This window comes from Gopherus flavomarginatus, chromosome 7, assembly GCF_025201925.1.
Source record: "Gopherus flavomarginatus isolate rGopFla2 chromosome 7, rGopFla2.mat.asm, whole genome shotgun sequence".
Classification (NCBI taxonomy): Eukaryota; Metazoa; Chordata; order Testudines; family Testudinidae; genus Gopherus; species Gopherus flavomarginatus.
Genome location: NC_066623.1, coordinates 60,554,611 through 60,582,127, shown reverse-complemented (window position 1 = coordinate 60,582,127; position 27,517 = coordinate 60,554,611). Strand labels below are relative to the sequence as shown.

At 47.8% G+C, this 27,517-nt stretch overlaps 2 protein-coding genes across 2 annotated transcripts in view; one reads left to right on the top strand and one right to left on the bottom strand.

Annotated features, from left to right (window-relative positions):
• The window catches only part of CACNA1E (calcium voltage-gated channel subunit alpha1 E), a 318,389-nt gene that overhangs the window by 15,204 nt on the left and 275,668 nt on the right, over positions 1-27,517 (bottom strand). The window contains exons 32-44 of the mRNA XM_050963449.1: positions 26,682-26,846; positions 25,539-25,649; positions 23,591-23,674; positions 23,328-23,453; positions 22,547-22,612; positions 20,274-20,365; positions 19,454-19,619; positions 17,110-17,237; positions 7,806-7,902; positions 5,837-5,942; positions 3,340-3,447; positions 2,649-2,749; positions 32-138 (exon numbers count right to left, since the gene is read on the bottom strand). Coding sequence (XP_050819406.1) covers positions 32-138; positions 2,649-2,749; positions 3,340-3,447; positions 5,837-5,942; positions 7,806-7,902; positions 17,110-17,237; positions 19,454-19,619; positions 20,274-20,365; positions 22,547-22,612; positions 23,328-23,453; positions 23,591-23,674; positions 25,539-25,649; positions 26,682-26,846 — 1,457 coding nt within the window. The remainder of the gene's footprint in view (positions 1-31; positions 139-2,648; positions 2,750-3,339; positions 3,448-5,836; positions 5,943-7,805; positions 7,903-17,109; positions 17,238-19,453; positions 19,620-20,273; positions 20,366-22,546; positions 22,613-23,327; positions 23,454-23,590; positions 23,675-25,538; positions 25,650-26,681; positions 26,847-27,517) is intronic.
• The window catches only part of LOC127055794 (2-5A-dependent ribonuclease-like), an 821,333-nt gene that overhangs the window by 563,068 nt on the left and 230,748 nt on the right, over positions 1-27,517 (top strand). The gene's annotated exons all lie outside the window — the stretch shown is intronic.

The following is a 27,517-nucleotide window of genomic DNA, read 5'->3' as shown; positions in this document are numbered from 1 at the left end:
ATATGCTACAGGTATTAAGGGCTATACTTACAGGCCTGAAAGGGTGTTCTGCTGGAGGTAAGGCAAAGCTTTGGCATTAGAAAGGATCTCTGGAGGCAGAGATGAGGGCTCCATGCGCTGGAACATAGGGGCATTTTTCTGTAATAAAAAATAAACAGTCTGAGTCCGTTTAAAATGCAAAATATTTCTGCTGCATAAAAAAGAAATCCCTTGTACAGAAGATTAAAAGCAAGACAATGCTCCCCCTTTCTGAATCCATCTTCTGGACTGCTGTCTATCTGTCTAGTATAAACTCTACACTGCTATGAATACATTTGCTTTAAATCACCCACCTCTTCTTTTACCTGTCGTCTCCTTCACTCACCCATCCCTTAAACCTTCAGATGGTCACTGTCTTAGGGTACGTCTACACTACGGGATAATTCCGATTTTACATAAACTGGTTTTATAAAACAGATTGTGTAAAGTCGAGTGCACGCGGCCACACTAAGCACATTGATTCGGTGGTGTGCGTCCATGGTCTGAGGCTAGCGTCGATTTCCGGAGCGTTGCACTGTGGGTAGCTATTCCGTAGCTATCCCATAGTTCCCGCAGTCTCCCCCGCCCCTTAGAATTCTGGGTTGAGAGCCCAGTGGCTGATGGGGCAAAAATCATTGTCGCGGGGTGGTTCTGGGTAAATGTCGTCAGTCATTCCTTCCTCTGGGAAAGCAACGGCAGACAATCATTTTGCACCCTTTTTCCCTGGATTGCCCTGGCAGATGCCATAGCACGGCAACCATGGAGCCCGTTCAGCTTTTTTTTTTTTACAGTCACCATATGTGTACTGGATGCTGCGGACAGAGGCGATACTCCAGCGCTACACAGCAGCATTCATTTGCTTTTGCATGATAGCAGAGATGGTTATCAGTCGTTCTGTACCGTCTGCTGCCAGTGTAATTTGGCAATGAGATGACGGTTATCTGTCCTTCTGTGCTGTCTGCTGTTATCATGGGTGCCCCTGGCTGAGATCGGCTAGGGGTGCAAAAGCAAAACTGGGAATGACTCCCCGAGTCAATCCCTCCTTTATGGTTTCTAAAAATAGAGTCAGTCCTGCCTAGAATATGGGGCAAGTGTACTAGAGAACCAGTGTATCAGAGAGCACAGCTGCTCCATGTCAGATCCCGCAGAAATGATGAGCTACATGCCATTCACGGGGGGTGCCCCTGCACCAACCCCACTCGTTGCTTCCCTCCTCCCCCAACCTTCCTGGGCTACCGTGGCAGTGTCCCCTCCACTTGTGTCATGAAGTTATAAAGAATGCAGGAATAAGAAACAGTGACTTGTTAGTGAGATAAAATGAGGGGGAGGCAGCCTCCCGGTGCTATGACAGTCCAGGCAGGACATTAAGCGGTGCGGGGGAGAGGAGTCCAGCATGCCGCTGCTATGACAGTCCAGGCAGTACAGAATCTTCTCTTTACACAGCAAAGGGAGGGGGCTGATGGAGTTCAGCCCCCAGTTGCTATGATGAGGACGGTTACCAGTCGTTCTGTCCCATCTACTGAGAATGACCAGGAATCATTCCTATTTTTACCCAGGCGCCCCTGAGGCCAGCCAGGGGTATTCAGCAGTTATAAAGCACGGGCTGATAGTGACGACGGATAGCAGTCATATTGTACCGTCTGCCACCAGGGAGGGGAGAAGAGCGGATACTGCTCTTCAGTGCTGCAGCATCGCGTCTACCACCAGCATTCAGTAGACATAGGGTGACACTGAAAAGAGTCACGTGGTGGGGGGAGGGAGTAAATTGACGAGCTATACCCTGAACCACACTGGACAATGTGTTTGAACCTACAGGCATTGGGAGCTCAGCCAAGAATGCAAATACTTTTCGGAGACTGCTGGGGACTGTGGGATAGCTGGAGTCCTCAGTACCCCCTCCCTCCCTCCATGAGTGTCCATTTGAGTCTCTGGCTTCCCGTTACGCTTGTCACGCAGCACTGTGTAGCCTGTAGATTTTTTTTTCAAACGCTTTGGCATTTTGTCTTCTGTAACGGAGCTCTGACAGAACAGATTTGTTTCCCCATACAGTGATCAGATCCAGTATCTCCCGTACGGTCCATGCTGGAGCTCTTTTTGGAGTTGGGACTGCATTGCCACCCGTGCTGATCAGAGCTCCACGCTGGGCAAACAGGAAATGAAAATCAAAATTTCGCGGGGCTTTCCCTGTTTACCTGGCCAGTGCATCCGAATTGAGATTGCTGTCCAGAGCGGTCACAGTGGTGCACTGTGGGATACTGCCCGGAGGCCAATACCGTCGATTTGAGGCCACACTAACCCTAATCCGATACGGTGATACCGATTTTAGCGCTACTCCTCTCGTCGGGGAGGAGTACAGAAACCGATTAAAAGAGCCCTTTATATCGATATAAAGGGCCTTATAGTGTGGACGGGTACAGCGTTAAATCAGTTTAATGCTGCTAAAATCGGTTTAAACGCGTAGTGTAGACCAGGCCTCAATGCTGAGCCAGCCATGTCAAGAATCTGTGTGTGATTAGTGTCTTGTCTAAAGGCCACTTTGATACAGAAGCCTCGCTCTGAAGGTGTTGTGAGCTCTCCGCTCTCCCCACAGCCAAAAGGCACTAGCCAACTCTTGCTGTGGTTGAACTCACCTGTTCCTCCAGCTGCTGTTTCTGCTTCTTTGCTTTGCTCTGCTTATAGTAGTCCATGATCATCATGGCTGCATATATTTTGCCCACCGTCAGGTCAGAAGCTGCGAGCACAAGAGGAACACTTTGATGTTAGCAGAATCAATAGGAGGGAAGGTCTGAAGACTCTATTGCCCATCCTTTGCGATCTCACGATACCCATCTTACTTTCACATTACCCATCTTTGTCTCTTAAAAGACAAACTCTGTTCAGTGCTCTAGAAGAAATGGAATTAAAAGACCAAGTACTGTGGGTGGAAATCCATCCAGATTTAGGACAGTCTGGAGGTGGACAGCTTAGAATCACAGTAATAAAACATTGGAAATAAGCAGCCTCATCACACAGTTGCTGTAACTGCATCAAAAGAAAGAGGGAACAAACAATCCCCCACACACACATATGGGTCAGATGATCTTCCTGATCAAAAGGGTTTGAGCTGAGAAGATCACCTCATGCTATTTATTTTTCAAGCGGGTCCAGGGTATTGGGGTGGAGCAAGGAGAAATTTTGCTTGTGTTAGAGAAAATCTCCTCTGGGCTTCTCCTTAAGCAACGAGCTACTATTGCCATGTTTCTGTTCCCCTTGCTGGAGATGCCTTCCAAACCTTGGCATTGTGAGAAGTTGGCAGCAATGATGCAGAAGGAGGAGACTCACTTTTTGGCAGGGGCACTAGTACGTCCAGCATCTTCTGGGACAGGTGAGGCCAGATGGCCAGAATCTCCTTTTGCAGCTCCGAATCCAACTGCTGCCAGTCTGCACCACCTGGAACACAAAGACAAAATGGGTCCACACAGACTACCGATGGGACAGGTTGCAGAGAGGCAGGGAGGTCCTTATCAGTATGTCTACACTGAACATAAAAATGGCCATACTGGGTCAGACCAATGGTCCATCTAGCCCAGTGTCCTGTCTTCTGACAGTGGCCAATGCCAGATGCTTCAGAGGGAATGAATAGAACAGGCAGTCATTGAGTGATCCATCCCGTTGTCCACTCTAGCTTCTCGCAATCAGAAGCTAGGGCCACCCAGAACTTGAGGCCGTGTCCCTGACCATCTTGGCTAATAGCCATTGATAGCTCTATCCCCCATGAATCAATCTAATTCTTTTTTGAACCCAGTTATACTTTTGGTCTTCACAACATCCCCTGGCAACGAGTTCCATAGGTTGACTATGTGTTGTGGGAAGGAGTACTTCCTTTTGTTTTAAACCTGCTGCCTATTAATTTCATTGGGTGACCCCTGGCTCTTGTGTTATATGAAGGAGTAAATAACACTTATCATTTTCTCCACACCATTCACGATTTTGTAGACTCTTATATCCCCACTGAGTCATCTCCTTTTCAAGCTGGACTGTCACAGTCTTTTTAATCTCTCTTCACATGGAAACTGTTCCATACCCTTTATCATTTTTGTTGCCCTCTTTTGTACCTTTTCCAATTCTAGTTATCTTTTTTGGGATGGGATGCAGTATTCAAGGTATGGGCGTACCATGGATTTATATAGTGGCATTATATTTTCTGTCTTATTATCTATCCCTTTTCTAATAGTTCCTAACATTCTATTAGCTTTTTTGACTGCTGCTGCCATTAAAAACTCATGGCCAGCCCGCGCCAGTTGACTCAGGCTCATGGGACTCGGGCTAAGGAGCTGTTTAATTGTGGTGTAAACATTCCTGAAGCCTGGGCTCTAGGACCCTGTCAGGTGGGAGACTCCCAGAGCTCGAGCTACAGCCCAAACCCAAATGTCTACACAGCAGTTAAACAACCCCTTACCCCGAGCCCAAGTCAGCTGGCAGGGGCCAGTTGCTGGTGTCCAACTGCAGCGTAGACAGACCCTATGAGTCCATCTTCATGCCCTGGACATAGCTGAACGTAATCCTTTCCATCTTCAAGGTTAAGATGGATTTGCTTTTAAATGATATGGCACCATGCAGTCATAATTGGGAGAAAGAGCCACTACCAACAAGTGGCAACTCTGAATGGGAACATTCAATGGCATACAGTACTAGAAGGGAAATCTCCTCCATAGAAAAGCCTCTCACCCAGTGCAGATCTCCCTTCCTCCATCCCACACACACCTGCTGCTACCCCACTGTCTCTTCCTTTAAACTAAGTGCTGGTGAAAGGTATTGACAGCCCAGGAGAACAGGGGTAAGCCAGGCAGAGCCACTGCAAGCTCCCCTATATGGCCTTACCCACAGGCTTCAGATCTCACCTGGTGCAGCCACCTCTGGAATGAGAAGCTAATTCACCCCCCAGACCCATTCAGACCGTGGCCTCTCAGCTGAGGCTGTCAAGAATGGTGCCTGTTCATGCCAGATTTGCTGGTGACATGGATACTTCTCCACTGGGTCTATGGCTGAGGCCACCACTCCAGTTCACGTTCACACAGGCCACTAGACAGCTATGAAATGGCTGGCCCCGAGACACCCAGTACCATGCCTGTCCACTGGACTTTCTACTTGTCTCTTGTTATGGGCTAAGAATGGGCAGTGTATTGGAGTGAAGTAATTTCCACATCCTCATAAGGATTATTTTTAAATATTTCCCTTTCTAGGGGACTCCCTCCAGGGCTCCACTCCCTCTCCCCCAAGTTCCCACAGGCTGCTGAGCTCAGGATGTGAGTTCCACAGGCTCCTACGAGTGCTGTTTTCTGTCCTTTGGGCAAAAGAAGTCGCTAGAGAACATAAGGTGCTTGGGGTCAGTTTTTATGATTCTCTTTTGCTGGGAGGATGGGAACTCTCCTCCTACATCTCTCCCTCTGGCTGTCATGGCCAGGAGATACGTTACTGTTTTCTGAGCACAGCAGCTTTAAGTGGAAAGCTGCCCGTCATGGAAGAGGGCAGCGTTAGTACTTATGAGGAAAGCAGCTCCTTCCGGAGCCGAAGATAGTTTCAGACTGGAAAGGTTACAGAGCCAGACGCAGACTGGGGTTGATTTCTCTCTTGTCCTCTCTTACTAGCAATTTCCTCCATCCCTACATCTGACCCCAGAGCAATGATCCCACATACTACTCAGCCTGCCAGAGGAAGCAAATAGGACTGAATGAACAGCCTCCTGCCCCTTGCCAATGTAATAAGTCAGCTCCACCACCCGTCCCGCCGTCTGCACCGACTCCTCCTGAATCCTTGCGCCGCTGCTCCCCACCCTCACCTTTAGCGATTTTGATGTCCAGTGCTGTACGGATCAGAGCCATCAAGGTAGAGGTGAAATGGACCGTCATGTCCTCAGCCACAGGCATGTTCATCAGCACTAGCCTCTGCGCAAAACAGAGAAAAAACAGCAGGCGACAAACAATATCGAAAAACACATCAAGCAGGCAGGAGGGGAAAAAGCAAGAGAGCATGTAAAACAGCACAGCCAAAAAAGAAGGGCAAGGATCAGCCCCTCCCTCCCATTCCAGCTCCTTCTATCCCCCTCCCCCAGTATTCCGGCTCACTGCCTTCCTATGCGTGTCATTTGGCTCTCCAGGACCCTATGCTACAGCCCAAGAGCAACCCCCTAGCTTAGAGAGTCAGTGGGTGTTCCCTGTGCTTTCGGAAAGGACTCCTGAAAACTCAGGGATTCGGCTCTGGAAATTACCGAGGGGGAGACAGCCCTGGGGGATTGCTCCATCTCCTGCTTCAGAGCAGCTTTAAAATCCAGCTTCTGCCCCACCCTCTGGGGACACCCCTAAACCCTGGGCAATTCTGATTGGCTGGCTTGCCTAATATGCAACATCCTGGCGCCCCCTTTTTGAGTCTTTCAGAGATGACAGTTGCCGGCATATGATCACACATGCATAGGATCCAACTTATCCGATGAGGAGATAGGGAGAGGGCAGCCAGGGAGAGAGAGGAAGGCGACCAAGGCAGGAGAGGTCAGGCCATGCTCCCTTCACCCAGGGTGGGACAAACTCAAATGGCCAGATCCACTTTCCAGAGAGTATATTTTGCTCTGTGTATATATCAGGATTTCCCTCTCCTGCACCTACCCACATCCATCCCATCCTTAGTATTTCCTGCTGCATTGTGCACAGCAGTTCTCCTGGGCACGAAGGTTCTCACCCAATCACAACACTAGCAGGGGTGTATGCGGGATCAAGTGAGAGTGCTTGTGTGAGTGTGAGCAGCTACACAGGAATATGTGGGTGCAGAAGCTGTTGCTAGTTAGAACACCACAGACACTGTCAGCATTCAGTAGGGGAAGTCCGGAAGCCAAGTTCTGGGGAAATCCTCCTGTGGCTTTTGAACCAATTATTTCAGCCCCTGATCTTGGAGTCTCCCTCATAATTCTCTCTGACTTTTGTCTCCAATATTGCAACAGGATATCTCACTCTGAATACCTTTCTGGGCCAGTCTGCCCAGAGCTCAATGTTGCACAGCTCCTGACCCATTCACAGCTTCCTCCCACTTCACACATCCCATGCAGCTGGCCAGCAGGTTCTAGAGTGCTTCCCCAGAGGCAGGAGCACAGGACACTGCACCAGCAGAGCAATCAAAGGGTCAGTTAAAGATAGTCACTCTAGTGCCCCAAGGTAAAAAGCCCCAGTGGGCAAAGGCATGGGATTCTCACCAGCTCAACCTCAGCATGGAGTGTTCTCTTTCCAGATTGCATGAGCTCTCCCTCGGGAACTAGTGCCAGGCTGGCACACTGTGATCACTGCACACCCAGGCCTACACGAGGGACCCTCATGGCCTACCTTCTTCTCATTTCAACCTTTCCAAGTGAATGGGGCTGGGAGCAGTATGATTCAGGGTCAAGTAAGGATGGGCCATCCTGGAGTTTCCTCCACCACTTCGAGGAGGCCTAGTTCCAAAGAACCCCTATTAATCCCACTTGGGGGCTGTTCAACTGGCCCAACTGCAAAGAGGCTGTGTTATCCTTCTACTTCCTATTCTTATACTGAGCCAGATTTCCATCCTTTCCCATAACAGGAATGCTACATCCCTGGGTGTCCTGGTGGGTGTGTCATATCCAAAACAGAGCTCTGTCAGAGTGGACACTGTCCTCTCCTTATGGGGCATGTGATTTCTGATTAAATCAAACGAGGCTGGAGCTTCCTGAATATTCAACAGTTCCCCCTCCCACTCCCTGCTCAGCACTAGCCCAGAAGGAAGGAAGGAAGGAAGGGTTGGTCTACCTTATAGGCCACTTTGGAGGGACATCTCTTGCCGAGGCCTAGCGGTGGTGACATGAGAGTCAGCATTTCATACATCTCAGTGTAATGGATGCGGCCACTGCTCATGGAGGAGGAAGGGGTGGATGGGAAAAATGAGGAGGAGGAGTAAGGGAGGGTAGGGAAGAGGAGAGGAAGGAAGATGCAGACAGAGAGAGGAGAGGAGAAGAGGCATTCCCAGAGAGCAAAAACAAACAAACAAAATAATAATACAAGAAACAGGAGAGAAAAAACAAATGGACAAACAGGAAAAGAACAGGAAACCCGTTAATCAAGGCAAATCATACACAAGTGTCCGTCCTGATGAGGATTTATATCACTCTACACACAGACCCAGGAATGCCAGCTTAAACCACTTGCCTCTCCAGCTCTCTGCTGCTGCTGCTGCTGGCTAGTTCTACTTTTCCCTGCAGTCTTGGCAGTAACTTTCTAGTCTGAACCCACTCTGCCCACCCCTCCAAAATACAGTTGTTCCACAAGTCCCAGGGCTGTGTGCAAGTGGCATAAATCAGATATACGGCGCTGAAGCAATGGGTTATTTGAGATGTGGTGGCACATATCTCTGTGACACAGAGGAACCAACAGTGTTCCATGGACTCCGTAGTTTCTTCCCTTTCTGGGTCCCAGGCACTGTTTCAAAATGTCACATAACCCATGGCTGGAACGTCGTGTATCCCCATCTTGTAATGTCTATGCAATCGGGGGCAGCATCTTGCATAGAAGGCAGTGGGCCAGAGTCATTTGTCAAAGGAAATATGCCCAGTTGCTTCCATCTGGCCCTGTGGATGGAGCACTTTCCCACCATGCACCAGTGCAAAAGGCATGCTAGTGGCTGAGAAAAGAAAACCAGGAGGAAAGTTCGGCATGCCATGCTCCCACCCCGGCTCTCTCTCACATGCGACTGCAAGTTTCGCCAAGTTGGAGTTTAAAGAGTCTCAGCAGAGGCAGCTGTTTGGCCTTCCAAGATTGAAGCTCATTGGGATTTCCCCAAATGGAACAGTAACTAGGATTGCTTCCTTGATGGATTCCCACCTTGTGCTCCTCTGCTTGCAATGACCTGTCCAGTTCTGTTAAGCTCAGGAACAGTATCACAAATTTGTCATCTGATGGATTTCCTTTCCGGGACTGACCTCTTCCACAATGAGACATTTGGGCTGCACATCTCTTCCTGCAAATATTGAAGGCAGTTCAGATGGGTCTCACAGGACCCCCAGGCTTGGCCACTTCTCTTCTGTCCTTGCACCAGATGAACATTTCAACGTCTGTATTGAAACACCAGATGGTTAACGGATAAATGCAAATGCTTAACAGTGACTGTATTAACTATACACATGGAGTGGCAAGGCAGCCATTGCAGAGGCATCTGAAGAAGGTATCTCCGGTAGGGTTGACTGGGAGAGTGGTCAGTTCTAGAGAGGAAATTGTCAAGTAACAAACATTCCATTCAGGATCCTGACCTCTTTCCCAATCAGATGTAGCGAGCAATAAGGAAACGTTAGTATAGAGAGACCGATAAAGAGGACAGAGGAAGAATATTTCTTCTTCTCTGGTATTAGTCTAATTTGGGAGCAGCTTCCTGTTGAATGATGCTACCACCGAGGGTTGGAGGTACAGCCTGCAATGTTTTCTACAGGTCTTGCTGCATAACCTGGGGGCAGCCTTGCAGATTATCTCTGTAGCAGCTGATAACCTTTCTATCCAGGATGCCATTAAGGAATGTAATGAGTGAGCTCTGTCGCATCCTGGAATTGGCATATTAGCGTCTGTAGATACGTCAGAAATGCAGCACTCGATCCAGCTGGCTATGGAGGATTTTGATGTGTTCTAGCCCAGGCATTTAGGGCAAAAGTAAACAAATGGAGATGGTGTTTCCTGAATGGGTTGGTTCCATCCGGGTAAATTTTAGCAGTTCTTTTCACAGCTAGCATGTACTCTGTTCCTCCCCGGAAGTGCGGTGCTTTCAGCAAAATGAAGGAAAAATGATTTCTTGTGAGGTGTGGAAGGAAGAGTTTACCTTGGTAATAAATGACTGATGTATGAGAGCTATGTTATCCTCACAGAACATTCTGCAAGCTTTGTGTCTTCTCAAAGCAAAAATTTCACAGCCTTCTTATCAACACGGTCGTGACCAAAAAACTTGTCTTCATGGCAAGAAAAACAGGGAAACCGGGGCCATCAACCCATATGGGGTGGGTAATTGGCTTGTAGCACGGAGGGCAGATCTCAGACAGGCCTAAATGCTGGTTTGGATGGAAGGGACATTGAGCATCTGGTGATGCATCTGTAACTGGACGTGTCTGCTTTTATAGCACTGTTTATGAATGAGATGCAAAATGTGATGGCGGAGGGTCTTAGGCTCAATTCTTGGTTGACCTGTAAGAAATCCAGGACAAGCATGCCTTGTTTCCCATCTTAGCACCATTAAAAGGATCCTGTTTGTATGCTTTGCATAAGTGGAAAGGGCAGAAAGCCTGCAGGGGACTAGATTATACATGGCCTTGCACTGCCCATCTTGGTTAGGAATTACTGTTCAACAGCCAAAGTGTCAGGCTCAGATAGTCTGGGCCGTGACGCAGGAGTGGATTCCAGGATAAAAGATCCAGTCTGTTGGGAAGGTGAACTGGAGGTCTCTGTGACTGCTCCACTAAGGCTGACCTATGGCAACCATCTTGGACAATTTGTGGCAAGAATGACCAACACTTCCACCTTTTAAAAATAATCTTTTAATCTCTCTTCCTAGTAATAGTAGAAGGGAAGTGGGTGGCACAGATAAGCAGATTTGGCTAATCAGTGAATCAGAGCTTCCGTTCCCAGCGATTTCTGGTCTTCGTTGCTGATGAAGAGCTTTGCTTTCATGTTCTGACGGAATGTGAATAGGTACCCCTGGGGGAACCCAGCTTGTTGGATCTCAGCTAGAAATTGTCAAGTAACAAACATTCCATTCAGGATCCTGACCTCTTTCCCAATCAGATGTAGCGAGCAATAAGGAAACCACTTTGTTGTTTCAGTGACCACTTTGATGTGACTGTCTGCTGGTGGCCTAGCCAGACAGCTTTTGTATTCAGTGTCCCATTTTTGTTCATCATCCTGATGGAGGCCAAGCAACATCTGCCCAGGAGCCTGTCTCCATCACTTTAGTATTTAGACCTGCTTTCTTGTGGATTTATGCATGGCACAGCCATTGTCCCATCTGAACAAATCAGAGTGTGCTCCTTCTTCACCTGCTCTTGAGATCATCAAGAGACTGATCACTTTGTTCTCTTTGATCCTAAATACGTTCCTTGTGTCCCATGGGTCCCAAGTGTGCTCCTTAACCTGAAAGGCTGGTGTTTGTGGTCAGAATTTTTGGATGTCGATTGTGGAGGGAGAATGGTACTATCATGTGTGCTTCCTGTTTTCACCAATTGTGGGTGGCACCTCTCCTTTCCTTTGCACGTCTTGTTGGGAATGGTTCTAAGAAGTGGTTAATTTGTGCTGGGGCTTGCCGGGGCTCAGATCCAGCACCTCTCAGCTTGGCAGTTCATAGCCCCAGCACCTCTGGGCTTGCTGTGCCAGTATGAAAGTCAAAACATTGCTTGTGTCCCAGCACTTAATTGCTTGAGCCGCAGTCCCTCTTTCATTACAAATTAAGCACTGGTTCCAGACCTGTAATAGGAATCGCTGAAGCTCTCTCATGGACACTCTAGCCCATCAAGTGATTTCTACATATAAGCCCAGAAGACCAAGGAGTTGCAGGTGAAGATGGATGGAAGATGCTGGGTTCCTTGACGCCGTGGAGGTAGTGGAAGCTAGTGTCTCCATCCTGAATTTCACCATCTTCATTGACCGGTCCAGCTCTAGAGCTCTAAGATAGCCCACAATCCCCCAGATCTTTATCTGACTATGAAGAATTGAGGGGAGAGTTCCAAGCAGTTTTTATGCTGAGAGACAGGCTGTTCTGTCCCTAGCTCTGGGATATGAAAGATCTCCTCCAGGATAGGTCAATGCTTCTCAGCATCTCTTGAAGTTGGAGGAGGACTGAAGAAGGGATGGGTAGGGGGAGAGTCTGGAGCTCCAAAGTATTCATACTGTAATTCTCTTCTGTATCTATCTGTCAGCTAGACTCCCAGGCTTGAAAAGTGTAAGCCCATGAATCTATCTGCTATGAATGTAACTTCTTTAGCTGTGAATTCCATTTGTCATAGTTCTAAGGAGGTTGATGCCTTTTTGGTTGTTGCACCAGGACACTGTGGCTTTTGTGAAGCGAGTGGTTGTCAGTGAGACTCTTAGGGAAGCTGAAGAAGCTTTGAAGTCCCTTCTGATCATGTCTTCTATCTTCTTGTCTGCAGGGTATTCTGGGAAGAAAGAACCTTCAGCAAAAATTACCATGCCCTTTGCCAGGAAGGCCACTGTTGCATTTGCTGAAAGGAAGATGAAGATAGAGTCTTTGGCTTCTCAGACGCTGTGGAATTTCAGGACTAACCAATCAAGCCTTTTGTCAGGAATCTCCCACTCTTTCCAAATTACTTCTGCAAAGGAGGGATGAAGGGACATGCCAACTTTTCTTGTAATTCTGGACAGGAGAGATTTGCTCTTGGCTTTAGCCTACTCCCCATGATTTCAAACATGCGCAGGGAAAGAACCTCTCTGCTTCTCTGGCACAGGGCTATGTTGGGAAGCCAAGAGTTCCCATGGCGTGACAAAGGAGCTGGTGAAGGAGGATGAGGATCTGGGATGCTTTCTGGCCTCTCTTGTGTTTTCTAGCCATTTTGCTTCTCTTTTGCCTTTTGGAGGGAGGATTCTCAACCACATCAGAGATGAGTCTATTTTCTTCATTGGGGCTCAGCCCTTGGTGGGGTGGGGCAGGCTTCTGTAACTGTTGAGGAAATGCTGGGATACATTTACCATGAAAAAGCTGAGATCCCCCGCTTGAGAAGGAAAGTTGGAAAGCATGGCAGCCTCTTCACCATGCAAGTCCATTATCCACTTGAGCACAGGGGTGAAGCCACTGGGGATTTTCCCTTATGGACTGGACCACATGGGTTGAGGGGACTTTTGTGCTATCCCCAAGGTCGTTGAGGAACATCCAGCTTGTTGAATTCCAGGTGCTGAAGATGATTGACTCTCACTCTCGTGAAGGTATCCTGAGACGATGATGGGGTGGTGGGGGTGGATGTGGAGGCTACACCATGCCATCCAAACTCTGAATCCCCTTCCCTGGTGGAGTGAGGGACTGTAGACTGGGAATGATGGTGGTACAGAGCACCACTTTTGCAACTCCCAGGAGAGTCTCCTCCCAAAAGGAGCATCTCTGGTTCTTCTGCTTGTTCCACCTGACCTGTTCTGCCAAGTTGGGAAAGAATAAATGTGGAAAAGGAGCTCAGAGGGTTGTCCTGTTCTGATGCAGAAATTTGGGCCCCCTAAGGAAGAGGAGGCAGATGGGAGGAAGATTTTGCTCACTGCTGCCCCAAACGAGCTTGAAAAGATGGGACGGCAAAGGATCTGGCTGGGGTGCTGCGTGGCTGCTTTGTTTGCCTTGCCAGAGGCAGAGAATTTAGCACAAACAGTGGCAAAGCATGGCCAAGAGCCTTGTGGTCAAGTTTAAATTGCTGCTGGAAGAGAGGCACAGTCCAGATGTGTTGGACTGGGGGGCAGGGAGATCAGAATAAACCAGAAGCCATTGAGTCCAGCTGCTGGAGTCACAATGGGTCACCTGCTCCATTGAATTGTCATCTTTTTGCATCATGGCAAACCAAGAGCCGTGGTCCCCATTTGTCACCATTATGTAACAGCTCTTCGTAGCCACTGTACACCATGGTAAAAGACTGCAGTGTCCTGCGAGCTACCACAGCGACTGAACCTCTGAACAGGATTCCAGCGATTGATCAACTGGGTCTTTGCCTCAGCCCCCTGCCTCGTTCTCCTTTCTAGTTTGCGCTCTCTCTTTCCAGTGACATCCCCACACCTCTGGCTTTTATTCCTTCTCATCCTCATCCCCTAGCTGTAAACAATATTTGGTTTCCATTCATCATAGGAAAAAGTTCCCATTGGGATAGCTCTGTGATTCTTGGAATTAAAGGTGCCTTCTCTGTGCCACAGCCAACATTCACACACTGCACAAGTGTTTTGGGAACTCCAGGGTTCTCTGCTTTAGGGAGGAAGGCAATAAATTTGTCTAAATCCACATCAATGGGGCTCTGAGACGGATCCCCCTCCCCTCGCTTCCCTAAGGTAACAGCTGCTGGTTCTGGGGTGGGTTGGACCTCTTTAAACTCGAAGGAAAGCAACGTGAAGGTTCCCTTGTGAGACGCAGTGGTAGTGGAGCAGAGGAGGGTGAAGGAGGGGTTAATGGTGCGTCCCGTTGCCAGGTTATGGCTGGGGACTGGGAGGCAAACCTTGCACGCCACCCTGTAGGGGCAGTTCTTTCCCAGGCCCAGAGGAGGCGAAATCACCCGTACTAATTTGTACATATCCTTATACGGGATCCTGCCGCTGTAAAGGAAGCACACGTGGGTTAATAGGACACTGAGATAATGGAGAAGAGGAAACGAGAGCTTAACCAGGGGTGAAAGACCCAGTTCAGGTCCATGTCTCTCTCCTTCTGGCTCCAACAGACCCAGACTGGAGAAGGCTGTGAAAAGTCACCACCATATAAGCATAGCTACCACCTTCTCCATTCCAAAGGGGTTAGCACCCTCATTCTCATCCAAACTGGGGATTCCCCGTGGAAAGGCCTGCCCTAAACATGCACTCGCTCAGATACCCCAAGCCCCAATAATGCCATATCACAAGCCTACGACTGGTCAGAGCGACCTGAAATCCAAGGACATGATTGTAAATCAGTACACAACTACTTGTTTAGGGTTCTAGGAATCTTTGCACTTTTATGGAGCTGCACCCAATTATACCAGCAGAGAATTTGCCCCATATTGTCAGTTCATTATAGAAATCAGTTAATTAATCCTCACAATATTACTATGAAATCAGTAGATGAGTACGTTTTAACTCCATTTTACAGATGGGGAAACTGAGGCATGGAGAGTTAAAGTGACTTGCCCAAAGCCACACAGCTGCTCAGAGGCAGAGACCACTGCAGCCTCCCTGACCATTATTAGGAAAGCCATGGAGTGAAGCTGCTTTGTCTGTTATTTCCTCTGGTCCTGCCTCACTTTCCTCCCATACCCTAGTACTTTTGCATCACTGGCCAGGGATAACCAACTTGTCTAGGCAAAACCATTCATAACAGAGTACAGGCAACTGGACAGGACACATGGAAACCTTACGGGTCTCTTTATTTAGTGTAGCTGGGGGCCTCTGATGACATTCATTTACAGTATTTATCTATCTATCCCCTTCTCAACACTTAGATCCGCAGCCCCATTCAGGTGACAGGACCCGCTCACACCTGGTAACCCTTCCCCACTCAGCGACGGGGATTAGAGCTGCCATCAAGTTTAAAATTAGCCTAGAGCAGCTTGTTTCCTCCTGGTGTTTCCCATAATAACCGGCTAGACTCCATGACATAACAGCATGGGATCTCTTGCTTTGTAATATCTGGGTGAGAGCAGGCACTGTACCACATTTGGAAAATGCCATCCACAGGGCCTGACAGCAGGTTCTTTCTTTGACTGAACTAAAGAACCCATCGTAGCACCCAGTTCTCAGTGCAAAGGCACTAGAACTTGCTGGTATCAAGATGTCACCCTTCCTAAATTTCTGAGGAGAGAATGAGCCTGCTTTGCACTGCTTGGACCTCTCAGGTCTGCATGACCATAGCTTCTCTGCTCTACAGCAACACACACTGAAGTCTCAGAACTGTACAATGCATGGGCATCTAATAAGAGGACGGCCCTGCCTATTCCAGCCTTGGTGATGTTTTCACAGTCTGGGATGCTGCTGCTGAGAAGCAGTCCTGGGAAGATGGCTAACTTGAGTCAGGCTGGAAAAGGTGCTGAAGTGGATCATGCTAAGGATAGATAACATTAAGAACAATCACTGCCTGGGTTAGCTCTCAGTAAGCAATAAATCAGGCTGCAAAAACGTGAAGGTGGATTGATTCCAAATGGAGTAGAGTTCTGCAGCTGACATCATCTCGTGCCTGAAGCTGATGCAGCACCGAGTGTACATGGTTTCAAAGAGGCTGCCCAAAGTGCTGACCCAGCACCGACAGGAGATGGAGCCCTGTGGCACTCGCGGTGCCAATGAGGATCTGCACCCAGAGAGGGCATTCACAGTATTCCTAATGCTGAGAAGGGCGGATGTTGTGACCAGCAGCCCTGATGCACTCCCAGTGTTGCTGAGGGTTAGATCTCAGTAAGCTGCCCCAGGAACGCTCCCAGTGATCTCAGGCATGTAGGCTGAAAGCAGCCTTCCTGGAGCACTGCTGGGGGTTGGGTCTGGAGCAGTCACTCTAAAGTACTTTCAGCTCCACCTCAATGGCCACGTCAGTGACCACCCTCACGCAATGCTTCTTCTCCAGTGTGGTAGCGCTAGACTGACTTGCTCTCCCAAGTGGGAACTGTCTTTTCAGAGGGATCCTGGAGAGGCTGCCTGAGGAATCATTAGAGGATTCAAAAGCCTTCTCCTGTCTCAACAAGGATGGGAGAAGTGCATTGGCCATATTAAATCTAGCCCTGTCCTCAGGCTCATTCCCATCCAAAGCATCTCAACCCTTTCTCAATGTTTGAATAAGGTCCTGAGCAGCTAAATTAGCAGGAGTCCAGCTACCTTCGCAGCCTCTCTGCTGGGCTCACACACTGATTCAAATGGTGATTTTGCACACTCCGGTGCACAAAGTATTGGGGGCTGGAGGATGGACAGTTGCTTGCAGATTGTCTCGGGGGTGTGGGAATCTGATTGGCAGCAGGAAAACAGGAAGGGAGGAAGATCCAAAGCCAACAGTTGGAAGGTGGCGGTGTGCGGAGGTAGCTGGGGGCTGCCAGAGGAGCTACAGAGAGGGATGCAGTAGGAACATCCAAAGGTTTGGATAACACTGTACTTATCATGCTTCTCTGAAAAGAAGCAGCCAAAACCTTTGGACTTCAGCCCATCGCTAGTTATCAAAGGAGCAGGATGCCAGGGGGCTATAAGGCAGCCCACAAACAGGAAAGTGGCTCTGTGCCATTGGACTTCCCAGGAACCAGCCAGTATTTTCCTCTCACAGCTGCGTGTTCCTGCAGCTCTGATTCCCTTCCCTTCTCTGACTGTCCCAGGTATTACAGCCAAATGGGTTCCCAAAAAAAGGGGGCTTTGAGAGGCCAGGAAAAGGAGGAGGAAGTTGGCTACATACCACGCAGCTCTGTCATACTCCGCCCAGATCCGGACAAACTCATCTAAGTGATGAGGCCCCAGGATGGAGGAATCCCGAGTCAGGTATTCAAAATTGTCCATGATGACAGCCACAAACAGATTGAGCATCTAAGTGAAAAGGAAAGAGATAGAGAGAAAGGTATGGAGAGATAGAGACAGAGCATAAAAAAGGGAGGGAAGATGGGAGAGTAATATTTGGAAGAAGACAGAAGAAAAAGGAATCTGTAAATAAAGAGCATGGTAGTTTTGTGGCAGCTCCCCCATGCACAGAACTCCTATTGAAGTGCATGCATGGAGCAGCTACAGAATCAGATGCTTAATTGTCACACAGATCACTACTAATATTTTCAAACACTGCATCCGACTAGGTGCACACTGTATTACAATGGAAATAGCCTCTCTTTGGTGTGTCAATAGAACCAGGCAGAGGACTCCTCCCTGACACGTTACATGTCGACCTGCGCTCATTACGCTTGGCAGCTGTGGATTGTGCTGATCTGAACGTCCCACTAAATACCAGCATTTAACGTTCAGGCAGCTGAGAGCACGAGTAAGGAACCACACCACACTGGGCAAGAGGCAAGCAGGTAGCAGTGACGGCTCCAGACACCAGCGCTCCAAGCACATGCCTGGGGCAGCAAGCTGTGGGGGGTACCCTGCCAGTCCCTGCGAAGGTGGCAGTCAGGCAGCCTTTGGCGGCTTGCCTGTGGGAGGTCCGCCGGTCTCGCAGATTTGGTGACAATTCAGTGGCGGGTACGCTGAATCCGTGGGACCGGCAGACCTCCTGCAGGCAAGCCGCCAAAGGCAGCCTGCCTGCCGTGCTTGGGGCAGCAAAAAAGCTAGAGCTGCGCCTGGCAGGCAGAAAGGGTTAGTACATCAGCATTACTCCCCTGGGCTGTGTCTAGCTAACCAGTGAGAATCTGAACAGCACCTGGGTTCTCCTCACAACAGTGACTTGGCTGAGCCAGGGAACAAAGAACACAGAAGCGAGGCGATCTAGCCAATGCCTTCTGATAGTGCCTTCCGACCCACAGCCGTTCACAGCGAGGGCAATGACCTTTCGCCACCACGATACTTCACCATTACATCTAGAGCATCACATTTCATGCCCAGGGCTCTACTCTTCATTACTTCCACTCCCCTATATACCATGTCCCCTCTTGTCTCTCTGTCTGTCCCTCTCACTCACAGTTTCTCTGTACCACACCTTTGCCTTCCTTATGAAGGATGGGCAGAGTTAGACAGCCAGCTGTAACTGGGGCTCTCCATCGCATTTCTGGCTTAGAGGCTTTGCTGTACAGGAAAATTTACAAGCATTACTGTAACCGGTGCTACAGTTATTATGGCTATATACTCTCCATCTGGATATTCTTATCTGGCACAACAATGGCCTTTTTTCAGTGTAGCTCATGTCTCCATGGAGGCATAGTGGTTCCCAGCCTTGAGGACCTGGAGAGCTACTTTACCATTGAATGGATTACTGGGAAACAACTGCGAGCTGAGACCAGACAGTGTAAGTGGAGCTCTGATTGGCTGCATGGACTGATACCACCCGCTCTGATCAGCTACATGTGGCTGTGATGCCAAGAGCCACAGGCTGAGTGTCAACTGATTCAGTGCAAGCCCGAATGGTGCCTTTCCCAAGCACCCTCCTGACTGCATCCTCTTTTTACAAAACAATTGAGATCACTTCCCCCTTCCATGAGTAGGCTCAAATGTGTGTGTGTGGGTGTGTGTGCACGCATGCACATGCTGGTGGGGGGACAATTGTAACTCCCCCCAGTTTCCTGCCACAGAGAGCATACATTATCTTTTGCAACCACAACTTCTCTGTTAAATGAAAAAATAGGGATAGGAGGCAGATATAGATCACGTACATCACCTTGACCCACAGAGCAGGTGGGCTTGCTCTCCATACTGACAGTCACATGGCAGATCATTTGAAATCCTAAATGCAGGGCAAAATCATGCTGAGTTGTATTCATGATGAAAAGGACAGGCCTCTGGGTCAGAACAGCCCCTCCTTACCACTGTCCCTGAAACCAGTTAGGCATGGCTCTTACAGTGATAAAACTCTCCTTGAACATTTCTTGCTGTCCCTGGTATAAAAGTGCTAGCTTCTTTAGCAACCAGAGGTAACAGAACCTGGAGCAGAGAGCAGAAGGCGAGATCTCTCTGAGTCTCTTTGCAGAGTGAATCCCACCCATCATGGAGTAGTGGAGGGTAGGGTAGGATGGGATGGGGATGTCCCTGGGTTGGGAGCAGACAGTGCTGAGTCCTCCCGAGAACTGAGAGATCAGTGGGGTGGAAGGAGGTGAACTCACCAGGAAGGAGCAAAAGAAGATGAAGGAGACAAAGTACACGTAAGCCAGATCCGTTCCACAGTGCTCATTCTCGTGCTGTCCGGACGTTGCCGTGGTGTCTGGCTCACAGCCTTTGCCTTGCAGGCATGACAGCATGATCTCCTGCCATGCCTCACCCGTGGCACTCCTGCATCCAAAACACATCCACCATTAACAGCTGCTCAAAGCAGAGCTCCTCACTGCTCCACAACTTTACTACATATGAGCAGGATGCTTGGAAATTTGCCCCACCGCCCCCTTTGGAAATTAAAATCTGCCACCTCAGAACTTATGGTCTCTGCCAATAACCAATGCCAGTGGCTTCTGAAGATGGCATAAAACTCCCATAACGAACTAAAGTGTACAGCACTGTATCACGGTGGGAGGCAAGGTGGCTTCCTGACTCCAGCTAGTGATCATCTTATGCCCTAAAGCAAAAGGAGAAAGGACCCTTGAATTCCAACCTAGATGGCATGACTGCAGATGCTGTTCTCAGACACAGCTGTTTTATTTCTATCCTGCAGCAGCAAGTTTCACAAGTCAGAAATCCAATGCCTGAATGTCAGCAGCCCACACAGGACCGGGAGACTAACAGCTCCAAGTGTAAAGCTGAAATGCCATTGTTGTGTGTGTGGAGCTAGGGTGACTTGTGATCCCCACCTGCTTTTCTAGCTGGGGCACCCCAGCTGATCTGCTGTGGCAGACACTCATGCAGCCAGGAAGGCCTTCAGCATTTTGACTCAGGTAGGGACGAAATGGGGAAAAACGAGATGTTTCGTTATGATTCAAAATGCACGTGTACCTAAAAAGGAGCATAAGGGAGGCCAGGAAGCTGCGGAAGTTGTTGTGACGGTTAATGTGGCTTTCTTCATCTAATTTGATATTCCCAAAAACCTAAGGGCAAAAAGGAAAGAAAACTCAACACACAAGAACTGCCAAGCAGGAAGTGCACTGACCTGCGCAGCCAGGGACTGGAATCGGTTATGTTCCCTCCCACCTGCCCATGGAGAAAACAGCTGGTCTGATTTCAGTGAGAATTACACATCACAAAGGCTGCTCCTTCTGCTCGAGTGCACCCTTCAGGTCAGGGAGCAGTTATGCTGGCTGTCACCAAAGGAGGGACTGCACTAACACAGACACACATATGCGGGGATGGTGAGGAATCCATCTGGTCAGCAGCTGCCTCCTTCAGAACAGCAGATCAGGAAAGCCGTCAAATGCTTTTCACGCTACGCTATCAAGAGGTTCTCTCTGTAAAAGGGTAGTAACGCCTTGGGTTAAATTCTCCTCTCTCTCAAAGCATGTTGGTGCAACTCCATGAAGCCAACACATCGGTAATAAATGATGAGAGAATCCGGCTTATTGAATATATGTGCAGACATTTCTGGTACACATAAATATATGAAAGATTGTGAAGTGCTCAGATATTATGGCAATTGGAGCCGGTAAGTATCTAAGACATCTAGATATGATTTTCGGTACATCTTGTGTGTGTTTCAGTGTGTTTTGAGCACATGCCTCTTGAGAAAGAGGTATGGTCTGAACACAGAACTGGAGCCAGGAAGTCCTAAATTCTAAATCTGACTCTGACAGTGATATTTATCTTGTGCCTCAGTTTCCCATCTGTACAATGGGGATAATAGTAGTGACCTACAACCTTGAGGTGGTGTAGGGCTGAATAAGTTTGTGTTTGGAAAGTACTTTGGAGAAGAAAAGTATTGTGTTAGTATAATCACATATCTATTCTACTTTCAGCATACCTAAAAATACACTAACCGCTGACTATTTTTTCCACAAAGGTTTTGGGAATGTGTAATTGCAGAATATTTTCTGCCTCCAGCTATTTTGCTCAAACACCGCCCACTCACCACTGCTTGGGGAATTTGTTCACAAACGTGTTAAAACAAATCAAATACTATCGCACCACAAGGGGGATTAAATCTGATGGCAATTGTGAGGGGCTGAGAAAGCCTGCATGGGGGTGGAGAGGCAGGGGAAAGTGGCCAAAAATAGATCAATAGAGCATAGTCAAATCTTTTGGGGGAGAACCCACTAAACAAATAAATTTCCACTCAAACAAAGGAAACCAGATTCTCTATCCAGAGCAGGTGGCAATGACAGCCCTAGCAACAATCCCCCCACACCCAAAGCGCTTCCCAGCTGTGACTATCTGGCAGTTTTAGTTGTCACAATGCCTCGATCACTGTAGAATGAAGCCCTGAGTATTAACAGCCAAAGCTGCCTTCCCAGAGATGGAGTGTGGGTCTTGGACAGTCTTCAAACCACAAGATCAATCCGGCAAACCACGTAATCATCTGCTTAACTTTAAATGCACGAATGACTCCACTGACTACAGTGGGGCTCCTCCTGTGCTTACGGGCTTTGCTGGACTGGGGCCTAAAAGCCTGGTTCTGCAAAGCACCGAGTACCCTCAATGCCCACTGACTTCAACTGCAGGATCAGGCCCTAGCCCTGGTTTCTGCAACATGAGGCCTTCCCAAACCAATACAAGGACGTTGGGCAACAGAGATTAGTGAGATCAGATCAACAAAGGTTCTCACAAGGACCCTGTCAGGCAGGATGTTAGTTGTGAATTGGATTCTGCAGGTTGGGCCAGACATTAGTGGGACCCGAGTCATTCCTAAGGTTTTAGGTACTATAGAGTTCTGCTCGGAAAGAAAGAGGTAAACTGAGCTGTCCACATGGATTGCCCACCTGAGCATAATATGAGAGATCTCTGATGATGTAGTCCACAGGAAGGATTCCATCCAGGTGTACTACATCACTGGAGACCCGGAGACATAATCTTGGAGAAGGTAGTCTGGATATGTACATTGCCACAGAATTCTGGGGGATACACACTGCAACCCGTGGGTGTATTAAACACTGCAGCTCCTACTGAGCAAGCCTTCAAACCTCTTCAGCACCTGACCTGGTCAACAGACTCCAACACAGTAAGCAGATGTGAGACTGGATAATGCTAAAGTGGGTGACAGAGCGGACCACTCTTCACTGTCTGCCCCAGAGAGAAGCAGCCTTGTAGAAGCATACGCACACCTGGACGCTTTTGCTTACCTGCATCCCAATGATTGCATATATGAAGAAAAGCATAGCGATCAAGAGACAGACGTATGGGAGGGCCTGAAAGGGAAATACACAACAGTCTGGTTTAGCAAGGTAGAGGCTTCAGAATATTAGTAAAATGCAATAGCTTGTGAACTGTGCTAAGCCCCCTATGGCCTACTGCAATTAGTTGCAAAGAACCAGCCAGAATCACACTCCTTGCTGGAATGGTACAACATCTTCTTGACTGTTGAATTCCAAAACAAACACAGGGACTAGAAATTAAAATACCACATAATTGTGATTTACAAAATACAGACAAAGAATTTAGCCAATGCAAAAGCACAACACCAGACAGTGCTGCTGGCGAACACCTGGCAAACCATGCTGGGTACTGATATGCAAATGAGCACATCCAAAAAGACCTCCAAGGACCCTCAGGAATGGTGCAGTCCCCTCCCCTCCATTTTTTGCAAGAAAGCTTTTCCTGCTTCTCCCTTCTGCATTTAGAATTAGAGGTGGGTTAATTTTAAAAAGTTCAGAGGGTTGGTTCATATAAACTCTCCACAGTTTGGATGCTGATCCAAAATTTTCTGGTTCTTCCTGAACCCCAACAGCTCATAAATATCATAAGAATAATACTTAGTCCTGCCAAGAGTGCAGGGGATCGGAGTAGATAGCCTCTCAAGGTCCCTCTCCGTCTTACAACTCTATGATTCTAAGAATGACACAAGTTGAGTAACTGTTCCACCACCACACCTGCCCCCACAGGGGAGACTAATGTGCCCTTTACCTTGAAGGACTGCACAAAGGTCCACAGCAGGATACGGATGGTGTAGCCCTGGCGGAGCAGTTTGATGAGGCGAGCAGCCCGGAACAGCTTCAGGAAGCTCATGTTGAAGCTGCTGGTGTTCACCAGCTGCAAGAAGATCAAACAATCAGAAAAAGGCAAAAATCACCATGTCTATCCTCCACCTCCAAGGAGAGGAAAGGAGCAAGGCACCCCCCCTCCCACCTTCAATCGCTGGTATGAATTTCCAAGGTCAGAATATTCACCTTGGTGTCTGTCAAGATGATTTCGGTGATGCTGCCAATCACAGTGATGAAGTCAAAGATGTTCCAAGTGTCCCGGAAATAATTCTGCAAAGAGACCAAAAATATGTGGATGGGGAGCACAATCATCTCAGATTCGGGCGACGCTGAAACACATGCCAAGTCTTCACACATCACCACCACCACCACCACCAATATTGTCCTCTTTCTATGCAACCAGCCTCTGGAATACTGTCTTGTGTCTGAGGGAGTTGTAGTCCAAAACATATCTATGGTGAGGCAGATTTTCTATAAGGTAACTCTTGCGTTGAATAGGCCAAACTGCTAAAAGAAGGCACAGAATTCTCTTGCATTGTCAAAATGGGACTAAAAGAACAGAGAAACTACTGCAATCCTGACTGAAGGCCCAATCACAAGTGGATGAGCCCAGAGACACAGTTGTCTATTTAAACTATGCAGCGGAGTATCTATGCAACTGAATATTTAATACAATCCGGTGCCTAAATGGCTATCTATAACTTCTGAAGTCAATGGAAGTTTTGCCTGAATAAGAACTTCAGGAACTGGCCTACCAATAACACTTTGCCTTTACATAGCACCTTCCATTTGAGGAAATCAGAGTGCTTTAAAAGGGTGTGCGAGTATCATTGTTCCCCTCTGATAGACAGAGAAAACGAGACAGAGTGAGATTGAGAGCCCAGGAAATGAGACATGCAGCCAGGAACAGAATATAGGTCTTTTGATTCCCAGTCCTTTACTCTAAACACTAGACCCTGCTGCCTTCTAGACAGACAGATCCATGATTAGGAAAAGGGTTGCTGGTGTGCTGGGCACCCCAAGCCCACATGCTGCTGGGACAGAGGAAGGCTCTTTGCACTCACAGAACTGTCCATTGACTGGCTCAATATTCTGTCTCCATATCTTGGAGGTTGGTTATTCACTATTAATTATTATTTATCAAGTGCAACAGGTGTACATGGCCCCTCATCAGCTTGCAACAAAAAAGTCACTGCCCCGAGCATCCTGCAATCTAACAGTAACAGTTTAATGTAAGTGTGCCATATGCTGGACTGCCATAGTGGAGAGCAACCAGATGTCATCCAGCAGAACGGATGAGAAACAAAAGGAAAAAGAAATAAAGAACAAACAGAATCAGCTTTTGCTAAGGGTAGCTGAAGACAAGAAAAAGTGTTATGTTCACAAACAACAGATTCCTTGGTCTGAATAATGAGATAATTAGTGGTGAATGGCTGAGACTCAAGAGAATGATAATTAAATATGAAGCCTTTCACCACTATATTGCCAGTTCCAATCTGGGATCAACAGTTATCAATGAATGGGTATTTCATGGCCTGGTTGAAAGGAATTAGTGGACTCAATCCAGTTCCTAGTGCACAGGCATCAACATAATATCAGCCACCAACACAACTGGTAATAAACTGGCATCCTGGTTGGCAGCCTCAGCAGAAAGGCCAAAGCCTGAACAGGTCTAGACACTGAATTGCCCAGGTAGGAAGGGGTGACAATCTGAAAGCTGTCACCGACAGTAAATTCACACAAAATATAAAAGTCCATAACAAATAACATCGCCACTTGAGTTCAGCAGTGGGGGTGACTCTCAGTTGCTCAGATTAAATTAAAATCCCAGAGATTTCACTCTAAGATATTGACTCAGGAATCTGGAAAGCTCTGGACTGACCAAGAAAGCTGGTAGAAATCCAGTGTCATGGTGCTTAACAAGAATCCAAAGCAAGACTCCAACACCCAGAATAGGTACATCATTCAAAAAGATGCCAGAACTAAATACTAGTTACATTCCAGGAAGCTAAATCCAATTACTAATGCCAAAAGAACAGAGCGTTAACTCACACTAGGAGGCCAAAGTCCACCACCACTGCCAGTTGAACTGAGTACCCAAAGCTGGTATGAAGTATTAATACAAATCACTTACCAGGAAGCCAAAAGCTATGATCTTCAGGACGCATTCCAACGAGAACACCATGGTAAATGCAATGTTCAGGTACTTAAGAGCCAGCTCATATGTGTAGGGCGCGGAATAGTACTGCCAGAAAGAGAGAGAGAGTCAGAACCATCTACAGTCAGCTACCAAAATTGGATCTTACAAGGAATCTTTAGTTCCATGGTGGGATTAGACTTTGCCCAAGATCCTGAGATTTATCCCATGTGTTTTACTATTGACTGGCTAGTGACAAGCCCCACATCCTTTTTTAAGCCCACTACATATCCAGTAATATTCATTCTGCCCTTCTGCTTTGTTTCTGCTGAGGCTAAGGAAAGAGGATGGAGCTGAGGGGAAGAAAGGTTATCCAGATGGCAACCACTGCTTAGGTGTTGATCACAGAATCCAGATTACATTATAATTCCCAATGTCTCACTAATTCATGAGGTCCTCCTGTTGAAGGTAATTGTTGTTGCAGCATCACTGCTTGTTACCTACACTGTTCACAATATAAGGGTGTACTGAACTTTCAAGTGTGCGTTTGTGCTCTTGAAAGAATCTCCTACAGGCTATGGGGAAAGCAACAAGAGATGGGCCGTATTGAAACAGGAGAGTATTAGCCATCCTCCTCAAGATTTGAGGAGATGGAAGTTGGCATCTCCGTGTAGAACATACAAGTGTCTGCACAAGGAAGACAAAAAAAATTAGCCTTAGGTGGAAGAATTGCATTTGGGCAAGCAAATCATTTAGTCAGATTCCTAACGTGGGTGTGAAAAATGAAGGTGCAGTTTCAGAGGTGAGGACCCTTTGAAAATCTGGCCTTGTGTGCCATCGAGATTAATTGCCTTTCAGGTTTCACAGCAAGCACTGTGCTCGACGGATTAAGTGCAAACTGGAAATATTTGCTTGAATAATAAACATATTGGTGTAAGAGCCGAGGCTGTGACCCCATCAGCTTTCCTAGTCATCTATACCAACAGACATGATATGATATGGGACCTGGGTGCCAAGACCTCAGCATCTTCTTAAAACAAATAACAGCTTCTAAATCCCTCCCTGTCTGTTTCACCTCCCCTCCAATTCCCTACACAGAGGCATGCCATCCTGGGCCTCTGGTACACCCGGTCAGCTCACCTTCATCATCAGCACCACGGTATTCAGTGCTATCATGGCCATGATGGTGTACTCAAAGGATGGGGAGACCACAAAATGCCAGACACGGTACTGGAAGGTGTGTCGGTTTTGAGGCATGTAGCGCGTGAGAGGTTTGGCACTAATGGCAAAGTCAATGCACGCCCTCTGAAACAAAACAAAGTCTGTTAGCTTGCACTCAGCTTCTCGTCTTTCTTCCCACTACCCATGATGCCCTGTTACTGGTTCTCTGCTACAGGTGAATGGAAGAGAATAAATATTATCCTCCTGAGCTGTGTGAATCCCAAGTCCCTGGGGGTTTCCTGCACATCATTATGCAGAAGTGTGTTGATGGGCTGGGGAGAGATTGGGCAGAGTATCTGCGGCTATCAGGATCCTCGGGTCCTTCCTCCCCTCAAGTTAGGTGGGTTGCCTGGGGCCATGGAGGCTACTCCAGTCATTATGCTGGAGATGCAGCCCTACAAAAACTCTTCTGCCATTCGGAGATCTTGGGGGAGAGTTCCCCAGCACCCAGCTGAGCTAATCAAGCTGAACGTGGGGAACGGATCTGTTCCAAGAAGCAGAAGGTCACTATAATCTGCAGCAAAATGTACACCCTGTGATGTAGTGAAACAATGTAGGATTTTCCCATGACTGCACTCTAATCAATTTCACTCCATTCACATTCAGCATAAAATAACGGCATGAGTTAATAACGTTACTACTGTGGTTTAGGCTCAGATGGAATAAACTTAGTCAATCAGAGCACAGGGACTTTGTACAGTTACTGAGCTGTTATGTGACAGTTGTTTTCAGAAACTGTCTCCTATACAGATCCC